The 22200-nt window shown below is 38.8% G+C and overlaps 2 protein-coding genes across 6 annotated transcripts; both read right to left on the reverse strand.

The window, feature by feature from the left end:
* Window positions 1-113: 113 nt before the first annotated feature.
* On the reverse strand, window positions 114-6304 carry LOC131324227 (uncharacterized). Of its 2 annotated transcripts, XM_058356109.1 has the most exons (5): window positions 5913-6304; window positions 5746-5805; window positions 5424-5624; window positions 4549-5017; window positions 114-1269 (listed from the first exon to the last, which is right to left on the reverse strand). In XM_058356109.1, the coding sequence occupies exons 1-5, from the start codon at window positions 5929-5931 to the stop codon at window positions 435-437; spliced, it is 1584 nt and encodes a 527-aa protein (XP_058212092.1). In that variant the 5' UTR covers window positions 5932-6304; the 3' UTR covers window positions 114-434. The 2 variants fall into 2 exon arrangements, with proteins under 2 accessions (XP_058212092.1, XP_058212091.1); XM_058356108.1 differs by lacking the exon at window positions 5913-6304 and having other exon boundaries at window positions 5746-5897.
* A 1185-nt stretch (window positions 6305-7489) lies between these two features.
* LOC131324228 (uncharacterized) lies at window positions 7490-15128 on the reverse strand. Of its 4 annotated transcripts, none has more exons than XM_058356110.1 (4): window positions 14965-15128; window positions 14459-14665; window positions 14139-14252; window positions 7490-8792 (listed from the first exon to the last, which is right to left on the reverse strand). In XM_058356110.1, exons 2-4 carry the CDS (start codon window positions 14646-14648, stop codon window positions 7636-7638), a joined length of 1461 nt encoding a protein of 486 aa, XP_058212093.1. In that variant the 5' UTR covers window positions 14649-14665; window positions 14965-15128; the 3' UTR covers window positions 7490-7635. The 4 variants fall into 4 exon arrangements, with proteins under 4 accessions (XP_058212093.1, XP_058212094.1, XP_058212096.1 ...); XM_058356113.1 differs by lacking the exon at window positions 7490-8792 and adding an exon at window positions 12075-13316 and having other exon boundaries at window positions 14965-15120; XM_058356111.1 differs by lacking the exons at window positions 14139-14252; window positions 14459-14665; window positions 14965-15128 and adding exons at window positions 9476-9535; window positions 9643-9744 and having other exon boundaries at window positions 7490-8804.
* Window positions 15129-22200: the final 7072 nt, after the last annotated feature.

The raw sequence follows: 22200 nt of genomic DNA on the forward strand, positions 1-22200 counted from the left end.
AGATGACATAGCCACCCCAAAACTTCTCATGAACTCGAAAAACATTGAAGGGGGTCTTTGACTTGAATCTTGGAGTAAAAAGAAGATCGATGGATCATCGAGCAACAAGCATGACTCCAAGAAGTTCTTACAAACTTTGATTCAACTCACCGAAAGTACAATTTTCCGTCCAATTGCCAAGCTCATACAGATTTTAGTCAATCAAACGAACAAACAATGAACACCAAAAGAACAACATGAAAGCAAGGAAAGTAAATTCCTCCCATAGATTCATAATTAGCAAACCTTAAACCACGTACTCATTTCTTTTGCTGCTCTCACCAATGTACTAACCATTGCAAAATGCTTAAAGCTAGCGAGACAAATGAACCAAAAAGTTTTTTAAAGCAAAATTGGAGATGTAAAATGGTACTTACTATTTCGATGAGTGTTTTTTAGTTGATTGCAGCAGCACGACGGATGCAGGCGAAGAGGAAGGGTCGGGGCTTACGCTTCCCACTCCCAATTATCAATGCAACTTCCTTACTTGTTACGGTCCAAGATTCTTCCACCCCTTTGTTTTCACAATCTTGTTTCTTTAGTTTTTCGGCGACATTTCCCTTTTCCTCGTCTGTCACCAAGAAAATCAGAAACGGAGCTCTTGACCTATCCAAATCGCTTCTTTCCACTCCTATGCTTTTGTCTTCTGCTGAAACTGCCTGATCCTGTATCGGGTTTCCAAAGCTGGTAGCACCATTGAGTATTGACAGGCTTCTGGTTCGAGTCTTGTTGTTGTGCAGTAAAGGACTTTGATCAGATTCTTCAAACCTTGCTTTCATTGAGAGATCAAAATTAAATCTTGGCGATGTTCTAAGCTCAGCAACAGCAATATCTACTGCTTCATTACCGGCACTCTGGAAAATTCCAGTGTCCAGTTTTGGTTTTTCTCTTGCTTCTGTGATAATTCCCACTGCCATAAAATTTTCCTTTTTCTCTTCTATTGCTTCGATGATTTTCTCCTCTGTTTGTTCTGTTTGTTCTTCTTCTTCTTCTTCATGGTTGCATTGTGTAGTAGGTAATTCTGTTGGCACTGTTTTCATAATAGGAGTTATTTCAGTTAACTCTCTACTTTCCACGCTTTCCTTTCCATTTCTACTATCATAGCCAACCATCACCAATTCAGATTGAGGAGAATTGACCTCATCGGTATTTGATTCACCAACAGCTTGTTTTGTGTCCTCATTTTCCGACTCACTCTCAATCGTTTCCTTGTTTTCGTTCCCTAGTGCTCTGATACCATTTGTTGCGGAAATAAGGATCAAACCAAAAAACACACAAAGAAACACACACACCCAATTGAACACAGAGACAACGGATTTACGTGGTTCCCCAAAATCGGGTACGTCCACGGGGGGGCAGCCAGATTATATTTAGGAGGAGGAGGATTACAAATCACTCAAACTCACACTCTCTCAAACTGATACAAAATCAGATACGTTTCTGATTTCCCACTCTCTGGTCTCTCACTCAAGAGAGATACTCTTGCAGAAAACCAAAGGCCTTCAATTTATAGGCCATTCAAAGACTTCCTATTCACAAGCCATGCCAGACATGGCAATTACTTTCAAACCCACGCCTGAGATTTTTTTTCTTCAGATTTTAGGCATGCCTTTTGAAGTCTACAAAGGCTGCCATCTTTATCCAATCTTTGACCAATGAGAGAATTGGAGCCACACTTCAGCAGCCCATGTGCTGATTTCAACAATCTCCACCTTGACGACAATTCTCCAAAGGTCTGATGCTGCCCCCAAATACAATCCAAAAACATAACAAACAGACTCTCTACAAACTCGAACAAACAAAGAGAGACAAGAGAGCAAACTATAGAAGCAAACAACAGTGCTCTCAAAACAGAACAAACAAACAGACTGACTGCAGATAACAGATGCTCTTAACAAATTCAGAATACCGGAACAAACCAACAGAAGAGCCAGATTTTTGAAGTCTTCGAGTAAACTTCAGAAAAGATTCAGACAAGTCGTGCGACAACTCAAAAGTCCCGGCAACAGATTCATATACAAATTCAGATGCTTGACCCACATCAAGCCAAATGCTCAACCTCGATTGAGCCCGGCGCCCCAGAGGCGCATGCACCCCGAAGGTGCTTAACATTGAATCAGGTGGACTGAGCTTGAACCACCATCAAACTCACTCCCAATAACTTCAGCGGACAGATCTGCAGTAGATTCAAAAACAAATTCCCCAATAACGGTGGCAGCTCCACCTTCAGCTTTACTCCCTTCAAGGAAGTATAGGTTGTTGCGTCGGATGCCTCTCATCACAACCAGATTCTTTGAACTAATCTCGAGAGCTCCACCTTGCACAGAAATCACTAAACCTGTGGACTCTAAAGCTCCCAAAGAGATGAGATTTTGCTTCAGGTTCGGGACATACCGAACATCAGACAAAACAAATACAGATTCATCATACAAAAACAAGCTGATTTTACCTATCCCCATAGTCTTACAGGCATGGCCATTGCCCATAATAATAGAATCTCCATCCAACTCCTTGAAGCTGGAGAACAAGTCCCTATTGGGACACATATGATAGGTACAACCAGAATCAAATATCCACTTATCAGGATGGATAGCTAGTGATGAACTGACAAGAGCAACATCTTCATCCTCCATAAAAATAAAGTTGGCGTTGGAATCCTCTGTGTCCTTCACTTTCTTTAGTGTTGGACAATCTGCCTTCCAATGCCCTTTCTGACGACAATACGCACATACATCTTTCGGAATGCGAAATTGAGGGGCTCCTCTCGATTGGGGCCGAGAGTTGCCTCTCACAATCAGAGCTTCAGTTGTCGTGTCCCTGTGAGTCTCCTTGTCTTTCCTGCGATACTCATTATTGATCAAAGCATTGGACACGATTTCAAACTTAATCTCTTCTTTACCATACAACAGAGTAGTGATCAGGTGATCATACTCATCAGGAAGAGAATTCAGCAGCAGCAGTGCCTTATCCTCGTCAAGGATATTGGCATCCAGATTCTGTAGATCAGCAAGTATCTTATTGAACTCATTTAAGTGTTCAATCATCGGGGTACCTGCACGGTGCTGGAAACGGAAGAGCTTCTTCTTCAGGTAGAGGCGGTTCTCTACGCTTTTGGTCATGAACTTATCCTCGAGCTTTTTCCATAATTCTTTAGCCCTCGTCTCCTTCATAACAGAATACTTCTGATCTTTTGCAAGACACAAACGGATTGTGCCACAAGCTTGGCGATTCAATCTATCCCAGTCTTTCTCCACCATATCATTGGGCTTATCCTCCAATGCAATATCCAACTCTTGTTGGATCAATACATCCTTCACCTCGCACTGCCACATGCCAAAGTTATTGGTGCCATCGAATTTCTCCACCTCGAACTTGGCATTGGACACCGTTGTCCTCCGCATAGAGCCTATAGAGGGCTCGGTGACAACTTTTTCAGATGCTTCGGCCATCGGGACTCCTTAGGAAAAATCCCCGAAAAAGAACCGTCGCTCAGAAACGCTAATAGCGTTTATAGGCTGCGTTGAACTATAGCAGCAACTTTTGGAGAGGAATCACGCAAAACAAAGTGTACGGTTGGATCTGGGACATCGAGATAGTCAAAAATTAACTACTCACACGCTGAAATCGGAATAAGAATGGCTCTGGAATCGCGAAAACAAAACGTAGTCGGCTGACTAGGTGCGGCTGACTGGACTGATCAAAACTAGCTGGTCAAAAAACGTCGAAGAGTAAATTGACCGGTCAAACGTCTTCTAATGAACCAACAAGCAGGTACAGGAAGCAGATTCAGCTTCTTCTTTAACCTTTGGACAAAGCGTGAACACACGCTAACTAGCCTTACACGCTCCACAATTGAACGGCGCGTGGGAGGTAGTTACTGCTCCGATTGAGATGGGTTTTACACCAATCTCTTCGTATCGACGATACGAACGGGATGAACAGATCAGATCAAGTTTTCAACCAGTTTCGAAAACCTGCAATTTCGGACAGAGAACAAAAATGGCGGTGGTTTCGCAAGTTTTGGTTCCCTAGTGCTCTGATACCATTTGTTGCGGAAATAAGGATCAAACCAAAAAACACACAAAGAAACACACACACCCAATTGAACACAGAGACAACGGATTTACGTGGTTCCCCAAAATCGGGTACGTCCACGGGGGGGCAGCCAGATTATATTTAGGAGGAGGAGGATTACAAATCACTCAAACTCACACTCTCTCAAACTGATACAAAATCAGATACGTTTCTGATTTCCCACTCTCTGGTCTCTCACTCAAGAGAGATACTCTTGCAGAAAACCAAAGGCCTTCAATTTATAGGCCATTCAAAGACTTCCTATTCACAAGCCATGCCAGACATGGCAATTACTTTCAAACCCACGCCTGAGATTTTTTTTCTTCAGATTTTAGGCATGCCTTTTGAAGTCTACAAAGGCTGCCATCTTTATCCAATCTTTGACCAATGAGAGAATTGGAGCCACACTTCAGCAGCCCATGTGCTGATTTCAACATGTCTTGTATTTGAGGAACTTTTTCAACGGTGTTTGATAAAGTTCCCTGATAAATGGCTTCTTCTTCAAGGATTTGTCTTTTATTTGAGGAACCATTCCTACTTAAATTCACCTCAATTGGAATTTCTTGACTGCATTTGCTGTCAAAGCCATTCTCCAACTCATCTTCAGTCCCAGTTTCGCATTGATCCTTGGTGATTCTTGTGCCTAGTAACTTTCCTTGGGATGTTGTTTGGTCGATATTAGCATCCGAAACAGAAGTTTCATCCAGATTTTGATTTTCTTCAGTTCCTAACAAATTTTCGTTGGCCTCTGTTGGACACGAGGGAGACCCCTCATGTCCTTGCAGTAGCTCCATTTGAGCTTCACTATGTTCATCTTGATTGTTGGACTTAGATTCAAGAGGTTCTGCAGTATGTGGCTCGGATTCTGTGGCCAAAGTTGTATTAATTCCCTCTACCTCCTTTGCTGCATGTTTTGAAAATCAAATTCAATGTACGAAATCATGTGGCATATGTTTAACTATGTCACTTCCACATGTCCTAGACCACATTTTGGAAGCAATGATGATGCAAATTTTCGCCTTCAGGTGAACTAGAAGAATAGCACTACACAAAAAAAAGAATCCGAACGCTCAATTCTTTGTTATTCTGCAAATTAGCATCGAGGTAGTGAAGTTTCATTCAACGTCCAAAGAAAATAATGAAATACTGTAAAGAACTAGAAAATTCGCCTTTGTTCAAACACTCATATTAATCTTTTCTTTTTTGTTTCTTTCATCTTCCTCAGTTGACTATCGACAGGTCACATGCAAGAGCGAAAGTGGAACACATCAAGAGTTAGGTGAATAGGGCAAGAGTACTGAAATACTAACCTTCGCCATCCAATGTTTGTTTGGCCACAGGCGGATTTCCACCCTCCGGTGAGTAATCGGAATACAACCCTTCAACTTTTTCATGAAAATCTTTCCCCTCACCTTCTTCATTTATTTGATCTTCTCCACATTCATCGTCTCCTTGATTGGCATGCTGGGATGAATCTTCTTGAGCTTTAACTGCTGTATTATTCTCTTCTTCTGGATCATATACCAACCACAATATGAAAGAAAATACAAGGATATAATACCATGCTTCAAATCACACCAAGATAAATAGAGTGAACAGAAGAATACACATGTCTATGCCTAAGCATCATACCTTTCATTCCAGAAACATTGATGTTGCCCATCTCATTTCCCATGTTCAGCCACTCAATCCCTGCAATATTTGTAAACAAAACCCGATTTACGGAGTCAAATACACTGGCTGCAAAACTCATTGTGCAACAAGTATGATTTTGTTGGAGTTTAGAACTAAAAATCTACCAAGTATAAAAAATTCCATGGTGATAATGATGTTCACTTTAGAGGACAGCTTGAGTTTATTTTGAGATTGCCAGACTGTTGAACACTTGATTAGTACTATTACCACTCTGATATTGTTTTAAGCATAGGCCTCATAAGGGGACACCATTCAGGCAAAATAGATGAACCAATAGAGATAATGGGTGGAACTCAAGGATGGAGCCAGGGGAACAAGTGGCGGCGGTCGCCATCACAACGATTTCAAAAGATGATGTGATTATATATAAAGTTAAAAAATTATCTTCAGATGGTAATAGGACCGTCACCACTAGATTTTTTTCATTACGTCTTTTATGTAGAAAGTCATTAATTAGTTCTTCAAGTTTTGTTTTAATAAAGAAGGACAAAAAAGAATAGTTGATGACCATATTTGACGGCCAGGCGACAAATTATGAAACATGAGGTCTAAAATGCGAATAAAAAAACTTCAAACTTCATTGGTATTAAGATGTTAGGTCAACACAAAAGGAAAGAAACCAAACACCAAACCAAAGAAAGGAAAAAACGTGCTTGATGTCCACAGGCTCTGATATGTATATATGATGACAAACATGGAAAAATCTATGGTATGTACACCACCTTGAAGAATCTTTGTGGCTCATTTTTATGAGTTTTTGTGGCTTAATTTATGAGTTTTTGTGACTCACTTTATGAAAGTGTGTATGGTGCACCCTCACGAATTTTGTGGCTTACTTTTATGAATTTTTGTGGCCCCATATATGAGATGTTGTGGTTGTTTATATATGTATTTTTGTGGTTACAATTATGAATTTTGTGGCTTACTTTTACGATTTTTGTGGTCCTCTTTTATGAATTTTTGTGGTGTTATTTACGATTTTTTGTGGTTCAAAATTCGAATTTTATGACTTATTCTTATGAAATTTTGTGGTTATTTATGAGATTTTGTGGCTCAAAATACAAAGGGCACACCGTACACCCTTTTTGGAGGTGTGTACCGTAGAAAATCTACAAATATTGTTTGTAATATTAGTAGTTTTTAGTATACTATTTTGAGTTTTATCCAAGGTCGATTACTATTCGTATCACAATTAATCTTTTCATTTTTTTAATACAAAAATTCGTTTCCGCTATGATAAAATCCTGGCTCCGTTCTTTAAATTGTATCTTTTTTGACATCATTAAGTGCATAGAGCACATGATATGGGATTTCCTGACCCAAAAAATCCTTGACCCGATAAATATCCTTTGTAAAGATTTGGTGAGATTTTTGCAAGTAGATTTGGTGAAGATAGGTATCCAATATGATCGGTATATATGTGAAGTCAACTACTATTGTAACATTGTTTCGGTGCTTTACCATACGTTGTAGATATGATATATATTTATTATGTGGTACCGATGATCACCCAGTTTTTTTTCTCTCAATGCAAGAGTCTAGTTCTCCAACAATATCGCTCTTTCTTCCTTTTCCTAGATTGGCCAAGTTGAATGACTTCGTCTAGGGGCTCAAACCTCAAGATAAGGGAGCCAGGTCGGGTTGAAGAATCAGTATACAAACCGAAGCCCAAGCCTTATGGAAATAACAAAAAGTACGTGTATTGTTTACACCGGCGGTGTAAAGAATTTATCCAAAATTACACATAACATGCACCAAAAACATGCGTTACCTTGGCGGAGCGCAAAAAAAAAACAGGCGTAACCTTTCGATGAGTGTTTTAGTTGATTACAAGTTTACAACACAACAGACGCAGGTGAAGAGGGAGGGTCGTGGATTACGCTTCCCTTTTCCCTTCGTTAACGCTACTAATTCCTCAATTCTTCCGGTCCAAGATTCGTCCACCCCTTTCTTTTCATAATCTTGTTCCTTTGATTTTATCGCGACATTTCCCTTTTCCTCGTCTTTCATCAAGAAAATCAGGAACGGATCTCCTGACTTATCCAAATCGCTTCTATCCACTTCTATGGTTTTCTCTTCTGCTGAAACCGCCTGATTCTGTACCGCGTTTCCAAAGCTAGCATCACCATCAAGCATCGACAGGCTTCTGGTTCGAGTCTTCTTGTTGTGCAGTGATGGTGCTTTAGACTTTGCTTCCTTCGAGAGATCAAAATTAAATCTCGGAGATATTCTAAGCTCATCAACAGCAATATCTATGGTTTTCTCTTCTGCGAAAACCATCGACAGGCTTCTGGTTCGAGTCTTCTTGTGGTGAAGTAATGGAGCTTGATCAGATTCTTCCGACTTTGCTTTCATTGAGAGATCAGAATTAAATCTCAGCGATTTTCTACGCTCGTCAACAGCAATATCTACTGCTTCATTACCAGCACCTTGAAAAATTCCAGTGTCCAGTTCTGGTTTTTCTATAGCTTCTGTGCTGATTCCCACTGTCGGAAAATTTTCCTTTTCCTCTTTGGTTCCTTCGATGATTTTCTCCTCTGTTTGTTCGGTTTCTTCTTCATTGTTGCATTCTGTGGTAGGTAATTCTGTTGGGACTGTTTCCATGATAGGAGTCATTTCAGTTAACTCTCTATTTTCGAAGTTTTCCTTTCCATTTCCACTGTCAGAACGAACCATCATTAGTTCAGATTGAGAAGAACTGACCCCATCGGTCTTTGATTCATTCACCGCTTGCATGATGTCCTCGTTTCCCGAAATGGTCTCAATTTCAGTCGCTGTCATGGATTTGTCTTGTGTTTGAGGAACTTGTTCAAATGTTTTTGATGAAGTTCCCGGAGAACTGGCTTCTTGTGCTGGTTTTGAGGAAACATTCTTACTGAAATTCACCTCCTCTTTAGTTTCAGTTTCTCGTCGATCATCGTTGATGCTCATGCCTAGTAACTCGGATTCTGTATCAGAAGTTGAATTACTTGCCTCTACCACCTCTTCTGCATGTTCTGGAAAATCAAATTCAATGTACGATAGCTGGTGGTGATCTTTGTATTAGACCAACTTTTAAAAGCAATGATGATGCAAATTTGCCCCAAGGAACTAGGAGAGTAACACTAAACAAACAGAAGAGAATTTAAACATGATGAATGATGTAGTACGTCTTGATTGCGCTGTCTTGACCAGTTGTATCACTGGATTCTACTGGAAGAAATTCTGTAGATTGTGAAGAAAGCTTGAACTCAGTGACATCTTGGTTTGAACAGACAAAACATAGAATAAGGGATCAATTTACTGGCAGACGCAGCGTTGAAGCGCAATATCATTCTAGTAAATGGATGGAATACATAACATTCTAGTGAAGTATTTTGCTAGATCCCGTCATCTTGCTTTGAACAAACAAAAGATCGAATCAATTTCAATTATTTTTGTCTTTATGAAATAATTTAGCTCATCCTAGCTAGGACCAACTGCGCTACACCCCTGAGGGCCATCTTGCTGTCAATGTTGGTAATGAGAATGTGGACGTGCGAACAACAGGAAGGCATAAATAAATAACAAAACAAAAAAGATGAAACAAAGAATATTTTGAAGGAATCTAGTTATAATGACTGGTATTGTTGGAGTTGTGAATGAAAAATGACTAGGTAAAACAGTCTTTTGAGGTTTTGGGCTATACCTTTTAGTCCAGAAACATTGCTGTTGCCCATCTCATATGCCATGTTCAGCCACTCAAACCCTGCAATATTTGTAAAAACCAACACTTCAGAGAGTCAATTACACTGTCTGCAAAATCTATTGTACAACAAGTATGATTTTGTTGGAGTTTAGAACTCAAAAATCTACCTAGTATAAAACTTTCCATGGTGATAATGTTGTTCACATAATCACATGCTATTAGCTCTGAATTTCAGAGAACATTTTGAACTCTGAGATTGCCAGAGTGTTGAACACTCTAATAATTCTTTGAGCATAAATCTCATCTGGGGACACCATTCAGCCAAAATAGATTAACCAGTACCAATAAAGGTGATTGGGTGGACCTTTTGCTTCACATCTTTCTTGACATCATCAACTTCATAGGAGCACAATACAAGATTCTCTCGACATCATCATTAATTTTATAAGAGCAGGATACATGGGGATACGGGATTCTCTCTCTCTTTAGCAACATGAACCTATCGAAACATTTGGAAGATTTTCGCAAGCAAATACGGTATTCGTCATGGAATGATACGCCTCTCGAAAACGATCGGTTTATATATTGAAGCGAATTACTATTGTGTTTGTGTTTTACCATACATTTCGGGCATGACCAATGATGATTGGTGTTGGGTACCACTTGGCACCATAATGTTCGTCATGATACTCATCTCGAATATGATCGGTTTGTATAGTGAATCCAAATGCCCGTTTTACCACAGATTTTGGTTATGACCAATGATGATTGGTGTTTGGCATCACTTGACATGGTCATGTGGTACCAGATGAGAACCTAAATATGTAAGTAGTGTTTTAATATTCCAACAATATCTTTCATGTGACTGAAAATATATAAGAAAGGGTGACATAAATTTTGAAAACAGAGAATTCATAATCTTACTTCCATTGAAGTTAAAGGTCGGCAATATATTGACTAAATTGCCTCAAATCTCAACTAGTTTATTGCGACCTTACGGGGGGGGGGGGGGGGGAAATACAGTCTTGGTAGCTAAATTTACAAGTTCCAATTACCAGAGCCAAAATAAACAAGACACTTTTATCCCCTTAGCTATTCAATTCCGGTCTAATTCATTCTTAATATATCAATCAAGCCTATTGAATCCTTAAACTAGCCTAATTAATGTCTAGTCTGAGAGTCTCCGTGAAGTTAGTAGACGGCAGCTTGTTGATTTGTTTTTGTGGTTGGCAGAATTCGATTTGTCACGGTGAAAGACTGAAAAACCCTAGTTAATACCCAACCAATCACCAAGCAATAAGTAGAAAGTAAGAAAAAATACGATGAACACCAGATATACGTGAAAAACCCTAGATGGGTAAAAAATCATGGGTAGAAATCAAACACTATAAAAAAATATAGTACGGTTACAATCGAACTTACTATACAATTGAGAATCCTCACAATTGACTCAAGAACGATAGCCGAATCCTTGCGCTTGATTGCCGCCACCTCGAATCCTCATGCCATCCGATTACCCTTCCAGAAATCCACCAGAGGCAACTCAACCGTAGAGAGATTGATTGTTGTATGAACGTCTTGGAGATTACTTGAGAGAGTATTGATTAAAGGTAGAACTCATTCTCTGTCTTTGAAAAAATAAGAACCAGGGTAAAGCAGTTTGACTGCTGTGTATGTATCTCGTTACCCCAGCAGCCCACAAAAAAAGGCTACTGTTTATATTAGTAATCAAAACGATTGATTACAAGATCGATCCATCGATCGATCTGTTTGCTCCCAGCTTTCGCACCCGATCAATCCGTTTGGTCCATCGATTCAATCCGTTTGAATTTTGAGTCTCAAACGGGCACGTAGATTCAAGGACGGATCGATGTAGCATTTTAACATTAGGTGGACGAACATTAATTTTTTATTTTTTTAACCACATATTGACGGTACATAATACAAATACAAAGGGAGTACTACAAAAACTTTTATACATATTTTCGAACAACTTATACAATTAAAAACAAATTAACACATATGATTGTAGATGGATACAATCTTGTACCACCATACCCATATCAAAACATAAAATATTAAACTGCGTTAAATTTCATGTGCATAATCTTAGGAGGACGATTTTTTTTTCAAATTCTTGGATGGCCGAGTGTTAGATTTTCTTTAAAAACCTTGGGCAAACTTCAATAATTTGAATGTTTTCAAGAAAAAACTACTATGATTCTAACTAGATTAATCTTCCTTTGATTAGCCCTCCTTATCTCAGTTCGAATTAAGCTCTCGCAAACCTTTTAGGCCACCATGACGCCAAATTGGTTGTTGGTAAAAACTTTCAGGCAGTCATGACAAAGATCTTTGTTGGTCTTTCGTTGGGCCAAAGAAAGATTAATCCTTGTTCATTGAGTTTGTTCTGCTAAGATACTATTGCATTGTTCTAGCATGATCTTTCTGGTATTTGGTAAAAAGATTGGCCTCTAGCTTTGGCCTTTTATTTTATCTGCAACTTCTAATCTAAAATGGCTCAAACCTTGAAAGTACTCTTTCTGCAGTCTATAGTCCTTGAACTTGTAATTGCGCATGCTTTTCAAAATACCATTCATCAAACAAACGATTCGTATCATCGTATACAACAGCATAACCAAACATTACAATCAAAGGCAGCGAAGCAACTGAAAATATGATTTCCTGTTCAGCTGCCCAACTTATACAGATTTTACTCAAACAAACAATGAAAATACCAAAATGATACCATGAAAACGAGGAAAAAGAATTCAACGGGTAGATGCATAATTGGCAAACTTATACTAATTACTAACCATTCCAAAATGCTTAAAGCTAACGAGTAACGAGACGAACCAAAATATCTTTGGAGGAAAATGGAGCTGCAGAAAGTTTCTTAGCATTTCGACGGGCTTTTAGTCGGTTCCAGCTGCACAACAGAGGAATTTCTTCAAGCGGGAAGGCCGGGGCTTTGGCTTACCACTCTCCTCGGCTAATTCAACCTCCTTACTTGTTCCAGTCCAAGATTCCTCCACTCCTTTCTTTTCACAATCTTGTTTCTGAGGTTCTACCGGGACATTTCCCTTCCCGTCATCTTCCTTCAAGAAATTCAGTAGAGTAGCTCTCGACCTATCCGAATCGCTCCTTGCAACTTCAATGGTTTTCTCTTCTGCGGAAACCGCCTCATTCTGTGTCAGGTTTTCTACACCATTAGAGCCATCGAACATCGATAGGCTTTTGGTTCGATTCTTCTTGTGGTGCAGCAATGGAGTTTGAACAGATTCTCCAGGCCTTGCTTCCGTTGAGAGATCAAAATCAAAGCTCGGTGATTTTTTAAGCTCAACAGCACCACTAACTTCTGCTTCATTACCAGCACTTGGGAAAGCTCCAGTGTCATGTTCTTGTTTTTCTATTGCTTCAATTACTTTCTCCTTTATTTCTTCTTCTTCTTCATTGTTGCATTCTGTGGCAGGTAATTCTGTTGGGACTGTTTCCATAACAGGAGTCGTTTCAGTTAACTCTCTATTTTCGACGTTTTCCTTTCCATCACAGCTATCAGAACCAACAATCACTAATCCAGATTGAGAAGAATCGACCTCATCGGTATTGGATTCGTTCACCGCTTGCTTTGCATCCTCGTTCTCGGATATATCCATCTTGTCCTTGTTTTCAGAGAGAGGCATGGATTTGTCTTGTGTATGAGGAGCTTCTTCAATGTTGTTTGATGAAGTTCCCAGAGAACTAGCTTCACTGCATTTGTTGTCAAACCCATTCTCCGCCTCATCTTTAGCTTCGGTTTCTTGTCGATCATCGGTGATGCTCGAGCCTAGTAACTCAGATCCTGTATCAGAAGTTGAATTACTTGCCTCTACAATGCATATGAAATCATGCGTTGTACTTGTCTTAGATCTCATTTTGAAAGCAATGATGATGCGAATTCGGCCCAAGGTAAACTAGAAGAGTAAGGGTCATTCGGGCTAACTTTTTGGCGTCGTATTGTCACGGTCTATTTTGTTGTTTTCTCTTAATTTATTGGGTTTGAGTTAAATTTGTAAGTCACCTTATTTGGCTTGATGAGAAGAATCGATAAAGTAGCCCAAAATTGAAAATAGTTCAAATAAGACTAAAAAAGACAATCTTTTAGTGCTGAGAAAAAAACTAAATTAACACAGTCTTCTAGTGTCTCTAGCGTTGATCTCCAGTAAATTTTTTCACCTCTAGTCTATATTTTTATACTTTACCAATTCCTTTTGTCTAACTGAACAACGTAAAGCAAGGCTTGGATCAGATTGAATGAGACCGATAGTGCTAAAATTTGAACCAAATTTTACAAAAAAAAAAAAAAATTAAGAGAAAAAATAAAGACCGTGCAAAAAAGATACTAAAAAAGTTAGCCGAAAGGGCCACTAACACCGCACAAACAAAAGAAATCAAACCGAAATGATTTACAGAACGACGTGGCAAGTTTTGATTTCATCACTTCAAAGCAAGGTATCAAGTCAATAGAGCCTAAAGCTTTCGTAAACGCCATTGCAATATCATTCTGATTAGGTATTCTCGAGGCGAGAGTAGGCTCTTGGGAAACAAAAAACTCAGTACTTGTCACCATAAGATTCTCCTCCAAATTTGGTTCTGTTTCTTTCTCAAGATGGTTAATTCATACCCGCAGGAGAAGCAGCAGGTTGGATTATGCTGTCTTGACTGGCTGCATCACTGGATTCTATTGGAACTGCTTCCGTAGATTGCGAAGAAAGCTTGAGCTTTGTCTCATCTTGCTCTGGACAAACAAAAGCTAGAATCAGTGACCAAGACAACAAAAAGAACTAGCAAATTCGACTTGTTCGAACATTCGTATCAATCTCTTATTTGTTGTTTCCGATCGCATTCTCTTCCGTTCGACATGATCAATTGGAGTGAAATAGTTTCGGCAGCATACGCCAAGAGTCGAGTGAGATTTACTAGTAAGAGTACTGAAAAACCAACCTTTGTCATCCGATGGTCGTTTGGCCACAGGCGGATCTCCACCCTTCGGTTGCTTATCAGAAGACAACCCTTCAACCTTTTCATGAAGATTTTTCCCCTCGCCTTCTCGATTTATTCGATTACTTCCGCGTACGTCGTCCCCGTGGTTGGCTTGTTGCGATGATTTGTTGTTGCCCATCTCATTTACCATGTTCAGCCACTCAAACCCTGCAATATTTGCAACACAGAACACTTCACAGAGTCAAGTACACTGGCTGCAAAATCTATTTTTCAACAAGAATGGTTTGTAAGACCGAGAAGATGGCTAGTGGTTGTGGCACTCCCTTATCAAGTAAAATGCCTAGGTTCGAGCCTTATCGTTTATCGCTGCGAATAGTAACATCCCTTTCCTCATCCCTCTTTATCGATTGGCAAAAACAACTATGATTTGTGTGGAGTTTAGAACTCACAATCTACCAAGTATAAAATTGCATAATACCCAAAAAAATAGGTGTAAAATTTCGTACCATGGTGATAATGATGTTCACATGCAATTTAGCTTTGAGCTTTAGAGGACAGCTTGAGCCCTTGAGATTGACAGAGTGTTTAAGTACTTGATTAGTGCTAATGCTACTCTGATATTGCTTTAAGCATAAGCCTCAGAAGGGGACACCATTCAGCCAAAATAGATGAACCAAATAAAGATATGGTCCCGCTAATAGGTGCCCTTGGGACATTAGTTTACGGTTTCTTAAATGCTCTAAGTGCAATAAATATTATTAATCCATGAGTTGTGTTTATGGGTACTCATAAATATTTTTTTTCACCACTGTTTTCTAAACTATCCATAAATGTTTGTAATATCATTTTTTTAATGATAATACTACCCGCATTTCCTTTCAGTAAAAATTAGGTAGGTGAAAGGTTTTCAATGCAAATAAAAAGATTACGTTCGATACAAAAGAATTCCTTATTTTTGGTCAGCTACAAGGAGAGGAAAATACTTTTCGATTTGGTGATACGAGAAAGATGCTCGATCAGTTGGGTCAACTACATCAAAACAATGATCGGAAAAAAAAACCTAACCTTGTCCGGACACGTCACGTAGTAATGGTTCAACCACTGTCTAATGGTTTTGAACAAGCCAAGAAGTCAGTAAAATCAATTTTTCACAAATTTACAAGAAGACTTTCGTAATTCGATACGCATATGAGCTTGACATCCACATTACAATGATAGTCTTTTACATTGTTCTTTGGAAGGGTCCATAATTTTCGAAGGCGTCTTTCCAAGTCTCGTCTTTTAACTTCTCCATTTTTTGTGATGAATCGGCCTTTTCGGATGGCAAAACTATTTCTATTGGCATAATTTTTATAAAAAACAACAGCCTCCTCTTCACTGAGAAAACATTGTCCGAGAAAAGGTTGAAAGCCATTTTCCACTAAATTGTTCGTCTCTTCGCTACTTTCACCGGAATTATAAAAGAAAAGAAAGATATGAAAATGAACATAAGAAAAAGTCCTTTGTAATGTCCTTAGGAAAAGAAATGCAATGATCTTGAGAACACAATTTGTAACAACTTGACCTTGAGAACACGGTAATTTTTTTTGGTTTGAAACCGGGGCTCCTAGGCCCACCCACTGCGGCCGGGTAACACCCGGTTTGGCACCAAAGGGAGGGACTAAAGATTGCTCCAATTACCTGCTGTTATAGAGAGAAACTGGCGCCAATTATCCTTCCGAATAACTTTCATATGAAGAGTCATATGTTGAACTAAAATTTCCCTCCAAAACAATAATTGTTTTTCTCACGTTAAAGAGTGAACGAAAATAAATCACATGGTCATTTTTGTCATTTACAATATTGTTTGACTTCTTTTAATGGAGTAGTTTATATTTTCAATGTCATTATTATTAGATGTTGGAATGGGTATTAAAAAATATACTTAAAGCATTTAAATTGCTTCAAACTAGTGCCCCAAACTTATGTCCCATGGGCACCTTGTAGCATTTGCCATAAAGATAAAGGTAATGTGGTGGAACATTCGCTTTACATCTTTCTTGACATCATTAACTTCATAGGAGTACAACACCGGGATATTCTCTGTACCCTAAAATCCTTGACCCCGAAAATATTTTAGAGATATGATCCTATCTAAAGATTTGGAGAGATTTTTTTTTGGCAAATTTGGTATTTCATCATACAAGGATACTCATCCTAAATATGATTGTTTTAAAGAGCGAACGTCGATTACTGTTGTCTTGGTATTTTACGTAAGCTGCGGGTATGACAAATGGTGATTGGTCTTGGATACCTCTTGGGTGCCATGTGGTAACCGATAAGCACCCAAAATTTGTTTTTTTTTTCTAAAGATGCAAGTGTTTTAATATTCGACGATTTGATCATGCGATTTAGAATATATTACAAAGGGATCGAGACATCAATTTTGGGAATAGAGAATACTTGGTCTCACTTAAAGGTCGGCAATATTTCGGCTAAAGTAGCTCGATTTCTTGCCGGCCTTACGGGAAAGACCAGTTAAAGCGAATGACCTCATTTTGGTCAAAAATAGGTTTAAATTGTATGGAAGAGGAATTTGGTAATTAAGTAAATTAAGCTCACAGGTGATTGTATATGATTATGTTTTGCCGGCCTCTTAATTTATCACTATTTTGTAAAGGCTAAAATCAATTTCCGCTAAGGATTGTGATATTAATTCTTTGTTTTGAGGAATATTTCGATTAGAGTGACAATGCCCCTTTTCTGGGCCAGCTATTTTGTAAGCGCGGCGCAGAACATAAGGGCACGGCGTGTTAATTGGTGTGGGACGCCTGTTGTCATGTTTTTTCAGGACATTCCTCCTTTTTCACATGAAACGTGTTGGGACCTGGTAGCCTTTTCTTTTCTTTTCTTTTCTTTTTTTCCCTCTCTCTAATTTTCATTAAGAAAATGATTCTTTTACTCCAGTTTTTTATCATCACGCTTCAAATTTTGTCCTTTAATGTGTGTGAAAAATTATTTTATGCTTATTTTAAACACTAAAAGACAAATATTAAAGTGTAATTATCAAAATATAGAGTGCCAAAATCATTTCCAATGAATATTCAAGAGTTTGCCAAAGGTCCACTAAAAAGAGTAGGGCTGTCCAAGAAAAATCGAGAACCGTGAAACCGGTCCGGACCGATCCGATTCGTGCTTTTTGGATTTTGTCTGTGGATTAATAGTCCGGACACGGATTTGAAAATTAAAAAACCTTGAGATACGGATTAGGATTGGATTTTCATTTCAAAACCGTGGATTAACCGAACCAGACCGTGAGATATTTAAAAAAAATAAAAATATAGATATATGTGTGTAATATATATAAATAATTATAATTTTACTAATTTGCTTGTTTGTTTTGAGAAACTAATTTGCTATTTTTTGTTTGGTTTTTATGGGATGTAATAAGTAGATCATGCTTTACCAGAATTTGTGTATTTTGGACAATGCTTAGTTTTATTTGGTTGCTGCTTCGCTGCCTTTACCATGTTTATTGCCTTAATGCCTTTACTACCTTTACAATTTGGACAATGTTTATGGAAATTAGTGTTTGCATTTTTATTTGGAATATGATCGTGGTAGTAGCATCATTTTATTTTTTTGGAAGGGAATTTGTGGATAAAATCGGGACCGAACTGTAAGACTTTTGGATTAGGATTGGATTGCATTTTCTAAAAACCGTGAGATACGGATTAGGATTGAATTCATACAAATCCGATCCGATCCGAATCGTGTACAGCCCTAAAAAAGAGAGAGAGGATCAGTTAGGGAGTGTTCTTGGGGAAGAATCCTAGACACAGATTATTTTAATGGTTATGCCCTTAAAATGACCCGAGATAGCTTGCACACATCATGGACTAATCTCTACAGTCTTTCCACAACTGTTTCACACGTTTACACGTGGGGGTGAGGTGGTTCCAAAAGTTGTTGGCAAAAAAAATCGAACTTGAGACCTTAAGATGGAGTAAAACACCTAAGTCTCAAGCTAAGAGCACTTGGCCAACCCCTTGGGTTTAGACACAAAGATTGTTTTGCTTGATTAGCCAAACTATTAATGAGATGATATAATAATTTTGGAAGATTTGAAATCTTCCCATCATCTGCACCAGTAATGATATAGTGTAGACTTACAAAATTTACAAACTTCTCTTACTCCTGTGAATTGTCAGGATAACCTGATTCTTGAGGAGTCCATTTCAGAAATGAAAAATGTATTACTAATTCATTTTTCCTTATGCAATGTTGTTGATTAAGAGAAAAACTTTTTTACGAAGGTTCCGTAAAAAAGTTATACGGAGAAGAATCGTGCGCATCCAAAAGTATTTTGAAGGGTACGGATTTTAATAAAAGAACTTTTCTGGGGTAAGAGTTTAAAAGAACTTCTCCGTAAAAGTTTTTTTTTAAAAATCTGGACCGTTGATTACCGAAACGGACGGATGAGATTTGCAGCATCAATGATCAACTTATTCACAATTCCTCCGTGAATAAGTATCTCTCCTTGATTAATTGGAAGCTCTAACATGTGGGGAGGAAAAAGACTAATCACGTCTCACCCATAGCAGACCCGGTGGTATAACCCGCCTCATTTGGACTTCCAATGGACAATATTGGAAAGTATATAATTTTATGAATACTAAAATAATAAACGGGTCTTAATCATGTCAAGTCGAATACGACACGATTTTTAAACACGTCAAAATATCTAAAAATTTGTGTTAATATGTACTATTTTGACATGAATCCGAAATGACACGAAACCTGAAATAATGCGGCACGATACAATACCCACCTCTATTCTTTAGTCAGAAATGATTCGTGCACAGCAAACTGTGCACAATAGTTTGTGTACGTAGCACAGCTCTTCTTTAGTAAATGCGATCGCAGTTTTATGGGTCACACTGGAGAAAGAGTCCAGAAGAAGGAAAACAAGCACTTCGTGACAAAGAAGAACGTCCAATCAAATCTACCTAGTATCATATCTCCTTCGATTCTATATTCTATTATATGTCTTCATGTACAAATATGCCGACGTAGGCATGCATATGCGTATCTTTCATTCAGGATTTAAGTTCCAGATCGGAGGTATTACACGGGTCAGGCCGGCACAGACACAACGCAAATACGACACTTTCAAGAGCGGCACGGCACGGCAAAATTCCAAAGGTGGGCCAGTTTGGGTCGCTGTTTCGGAGCACTGTCGCACGCGAGCAATCAAACAAAAAGTCATCGTAAAAAAATTTCGATCATCTTTGTAGAGGTAGCCAGGGTGGAAATGGGATGGAGAATTAATCTGAGTTTTGGTTAGTCTTTCACACGCACTCTTCTCCTCGGTCTTGCAGGCAAAATCAAGCCAAAAAACGTGATAAAAAAGAGAGTGTGAATATCAAATTTCTCTACAATATTCTTTATCCTATCATAATTAATGGGTGTGAAATTATGGTTTTCATAAGATCTTGCGAACGAGTGGGTCTAGTTCTACAAGTTTGAGTGGTGTTGAAGCTTGAGCTTTCTTGATTAACTGTGGGGGGGGGGAGAAATTTTTTAGTACTGGGTGGGTATTACGTGGTGTCCGTCCGGCGTATCTTAACCATCCATTTCGGTTTTGAACTGCTTAGATTTGAAGAGATAAAAAGGAGAGAGAAAGAGGAGAGAGGGTGGTGGGGTGACAGGAGGGAGAAGAATTCAATTTGAACGGTTCAATACACTTTTAGAAGGTCCGGATGAGCTGCTCAGGCATCCAGTGGTATTCATCCGGCACCAAAAAAAAATTCTCGTGGCTGAGAGATGTTCTTTTTTTCCAATGCTAAGGTCATCATTGATCGTGGCACTGCATTTTCTTTGGAACTTGGACCCTTCCACTGCTCTTTTTCTTTTTCTTTTTCAAAAGGAAAGGTCGTGGAAGTCCACTTTACCCTTTATAGTGGTAAGAACTTTACCCTTTTAGGGCTTCTTCGGTTAAAAAAGCCATTGGCTTTCCCACAAAAAATAAGCCAAACTAATTCACATAAAAACAAAAATAAGTCAATAAGCCACATTTTTCGTCTTTATTCAAAAAATATTGGATTTCGATCAAAATTTTATACTTTTTAGATTCCTCTCATCATAAAGATGCAATAATCTCCAAAAAAATGAGAATAAGCCGAGTGATACGAAAAAAATTTGAATAAAGACAAAAAATAAGCCACTTTGGCTTATTTGTCCGAACATCCAGAGCAAGTTTACTGTTCGTTTGCTAAAAAAACTCTTGAACAGTACACATTTTTTATTTTACATATTTATATTTCTTTTAACACTACACCAACACTATTTATTTAACATATTCTCTATTAAAATACAATTACTTTTAGAGAAAAAGAGTGAGTGAGAGACCATAAATAGTGTTATGAGTGAAAAAGAGGAGAAATAAACTAATTTTTTAATGGGTAGCAAATGAACAGATCTTCGGTAGAAATAGCTCACCACTGTTCACAAATGAGAAATACATGCCCTTTCCCTGAAGCAGCTGCAAGTGGGCTTTTTATACTTTTCTTAGGTAAAATAGCAAAATAGGAATTATAGATGTTCTGGTGTACTTGCTCTTATGGTACGGAGTAGAATTTAGCCCTTCACATGATTACATCAGATTTAAGGGTCATCATCGGGTCAGGCCGGGTCGATCGGGCTTTGTCTTTTTGGCCGGCCGGGTTACCTACCATAAATTGAAACCCAAGCCCGGCCCACGGGCTAACCCAAATGGCGGGGCGGGCCAAAAGCGGGGCGAGCCAACGGGCAGGCTTAAATTTCCTTAGGCAAAACTAAACCAAGGGAAAAAGAAAGGGTTTTGTGCGATTTTGGACTAATAGGCGGGCCCGTTGGTGGGCTTTTGGGCAGGTACCACCGGCGGGCCGAGTAAAAATTCATAGACCCGAGCCCGCCCATTACAAACTACGGGCTGGGCTAGCCCGCCCGTTTTACAGGCTCAGGCAGGATAATAGTCCGGCGGGCCGGGCAAACTTTGGACGAGTCGCGGGCCTTCGAACTAAATGATGACCCTTAATCAGATTGCATATAATAGGGGTTTTCTTTACCAAAATCCTTTCTAATCAAACCCGGATAAATAGAGGTCCAGGAAGAAAACGCTGTTCTTTTGTTATTTCACATGCAAAAAATCTTTTTAAGTTTCAGAATATACATTTTTATTTTTTATTTTTTTTAAACAGACCAAATTTCATACTAACCACTGACAAAATCGCAGTTAAGAGCAGCGGGTAAAGAAAAACATCTAACAAGGGTTAGGAGAGGCCACCAATGAGCGGTATTGTTAGCTTCTCTAGAAACCCAAGATACTTTTAATATCGAATCAAGATTAACCGAGTACTTAATACCGGTGCCGCAGAGAGATGTTTTTAAATCTCGCGTTAAAAACCTCCTCCTTTATTTTAATGTAATGCAATACAGAATGCTTTTCTGCTGCTGGTAAATCTGGACCTGAGCGGAAAGATAATTGCCTCTCTAGCAGCTGGAATTGGGTAAAATGAAATAGAGAGACGAAGCTCAGATGCAAGAGACCTGATATCTTGTATAATCACCCCACATTCCCATGGCGCAACAAGCTCAAAGACACAATGAGATGTAGATGTTTGAATATCTGAGAGTTGCAGAGACTTTGCCGTTGAACGCACTTCATGAAGGGCTAGAGCTTCATAGAGCAAAGCTGAAGGTGCTGAGATGTTTAACTCTTC

This window comes from Rhododendron vialii, chromosome 4a (assembly GCF_030253575.1).
Source record: "Rhododendron vialii isolate Sample 1 chromosome 4a, ASM3025357v1".
Taxonomy (NCBI): domain Eukaryota; kingdom Viridiplantae; phylum Streptophyta; class Magnoliopsida; order Ericales; family Ericaceae; genus Rhododendron; species Rhododendron vialii.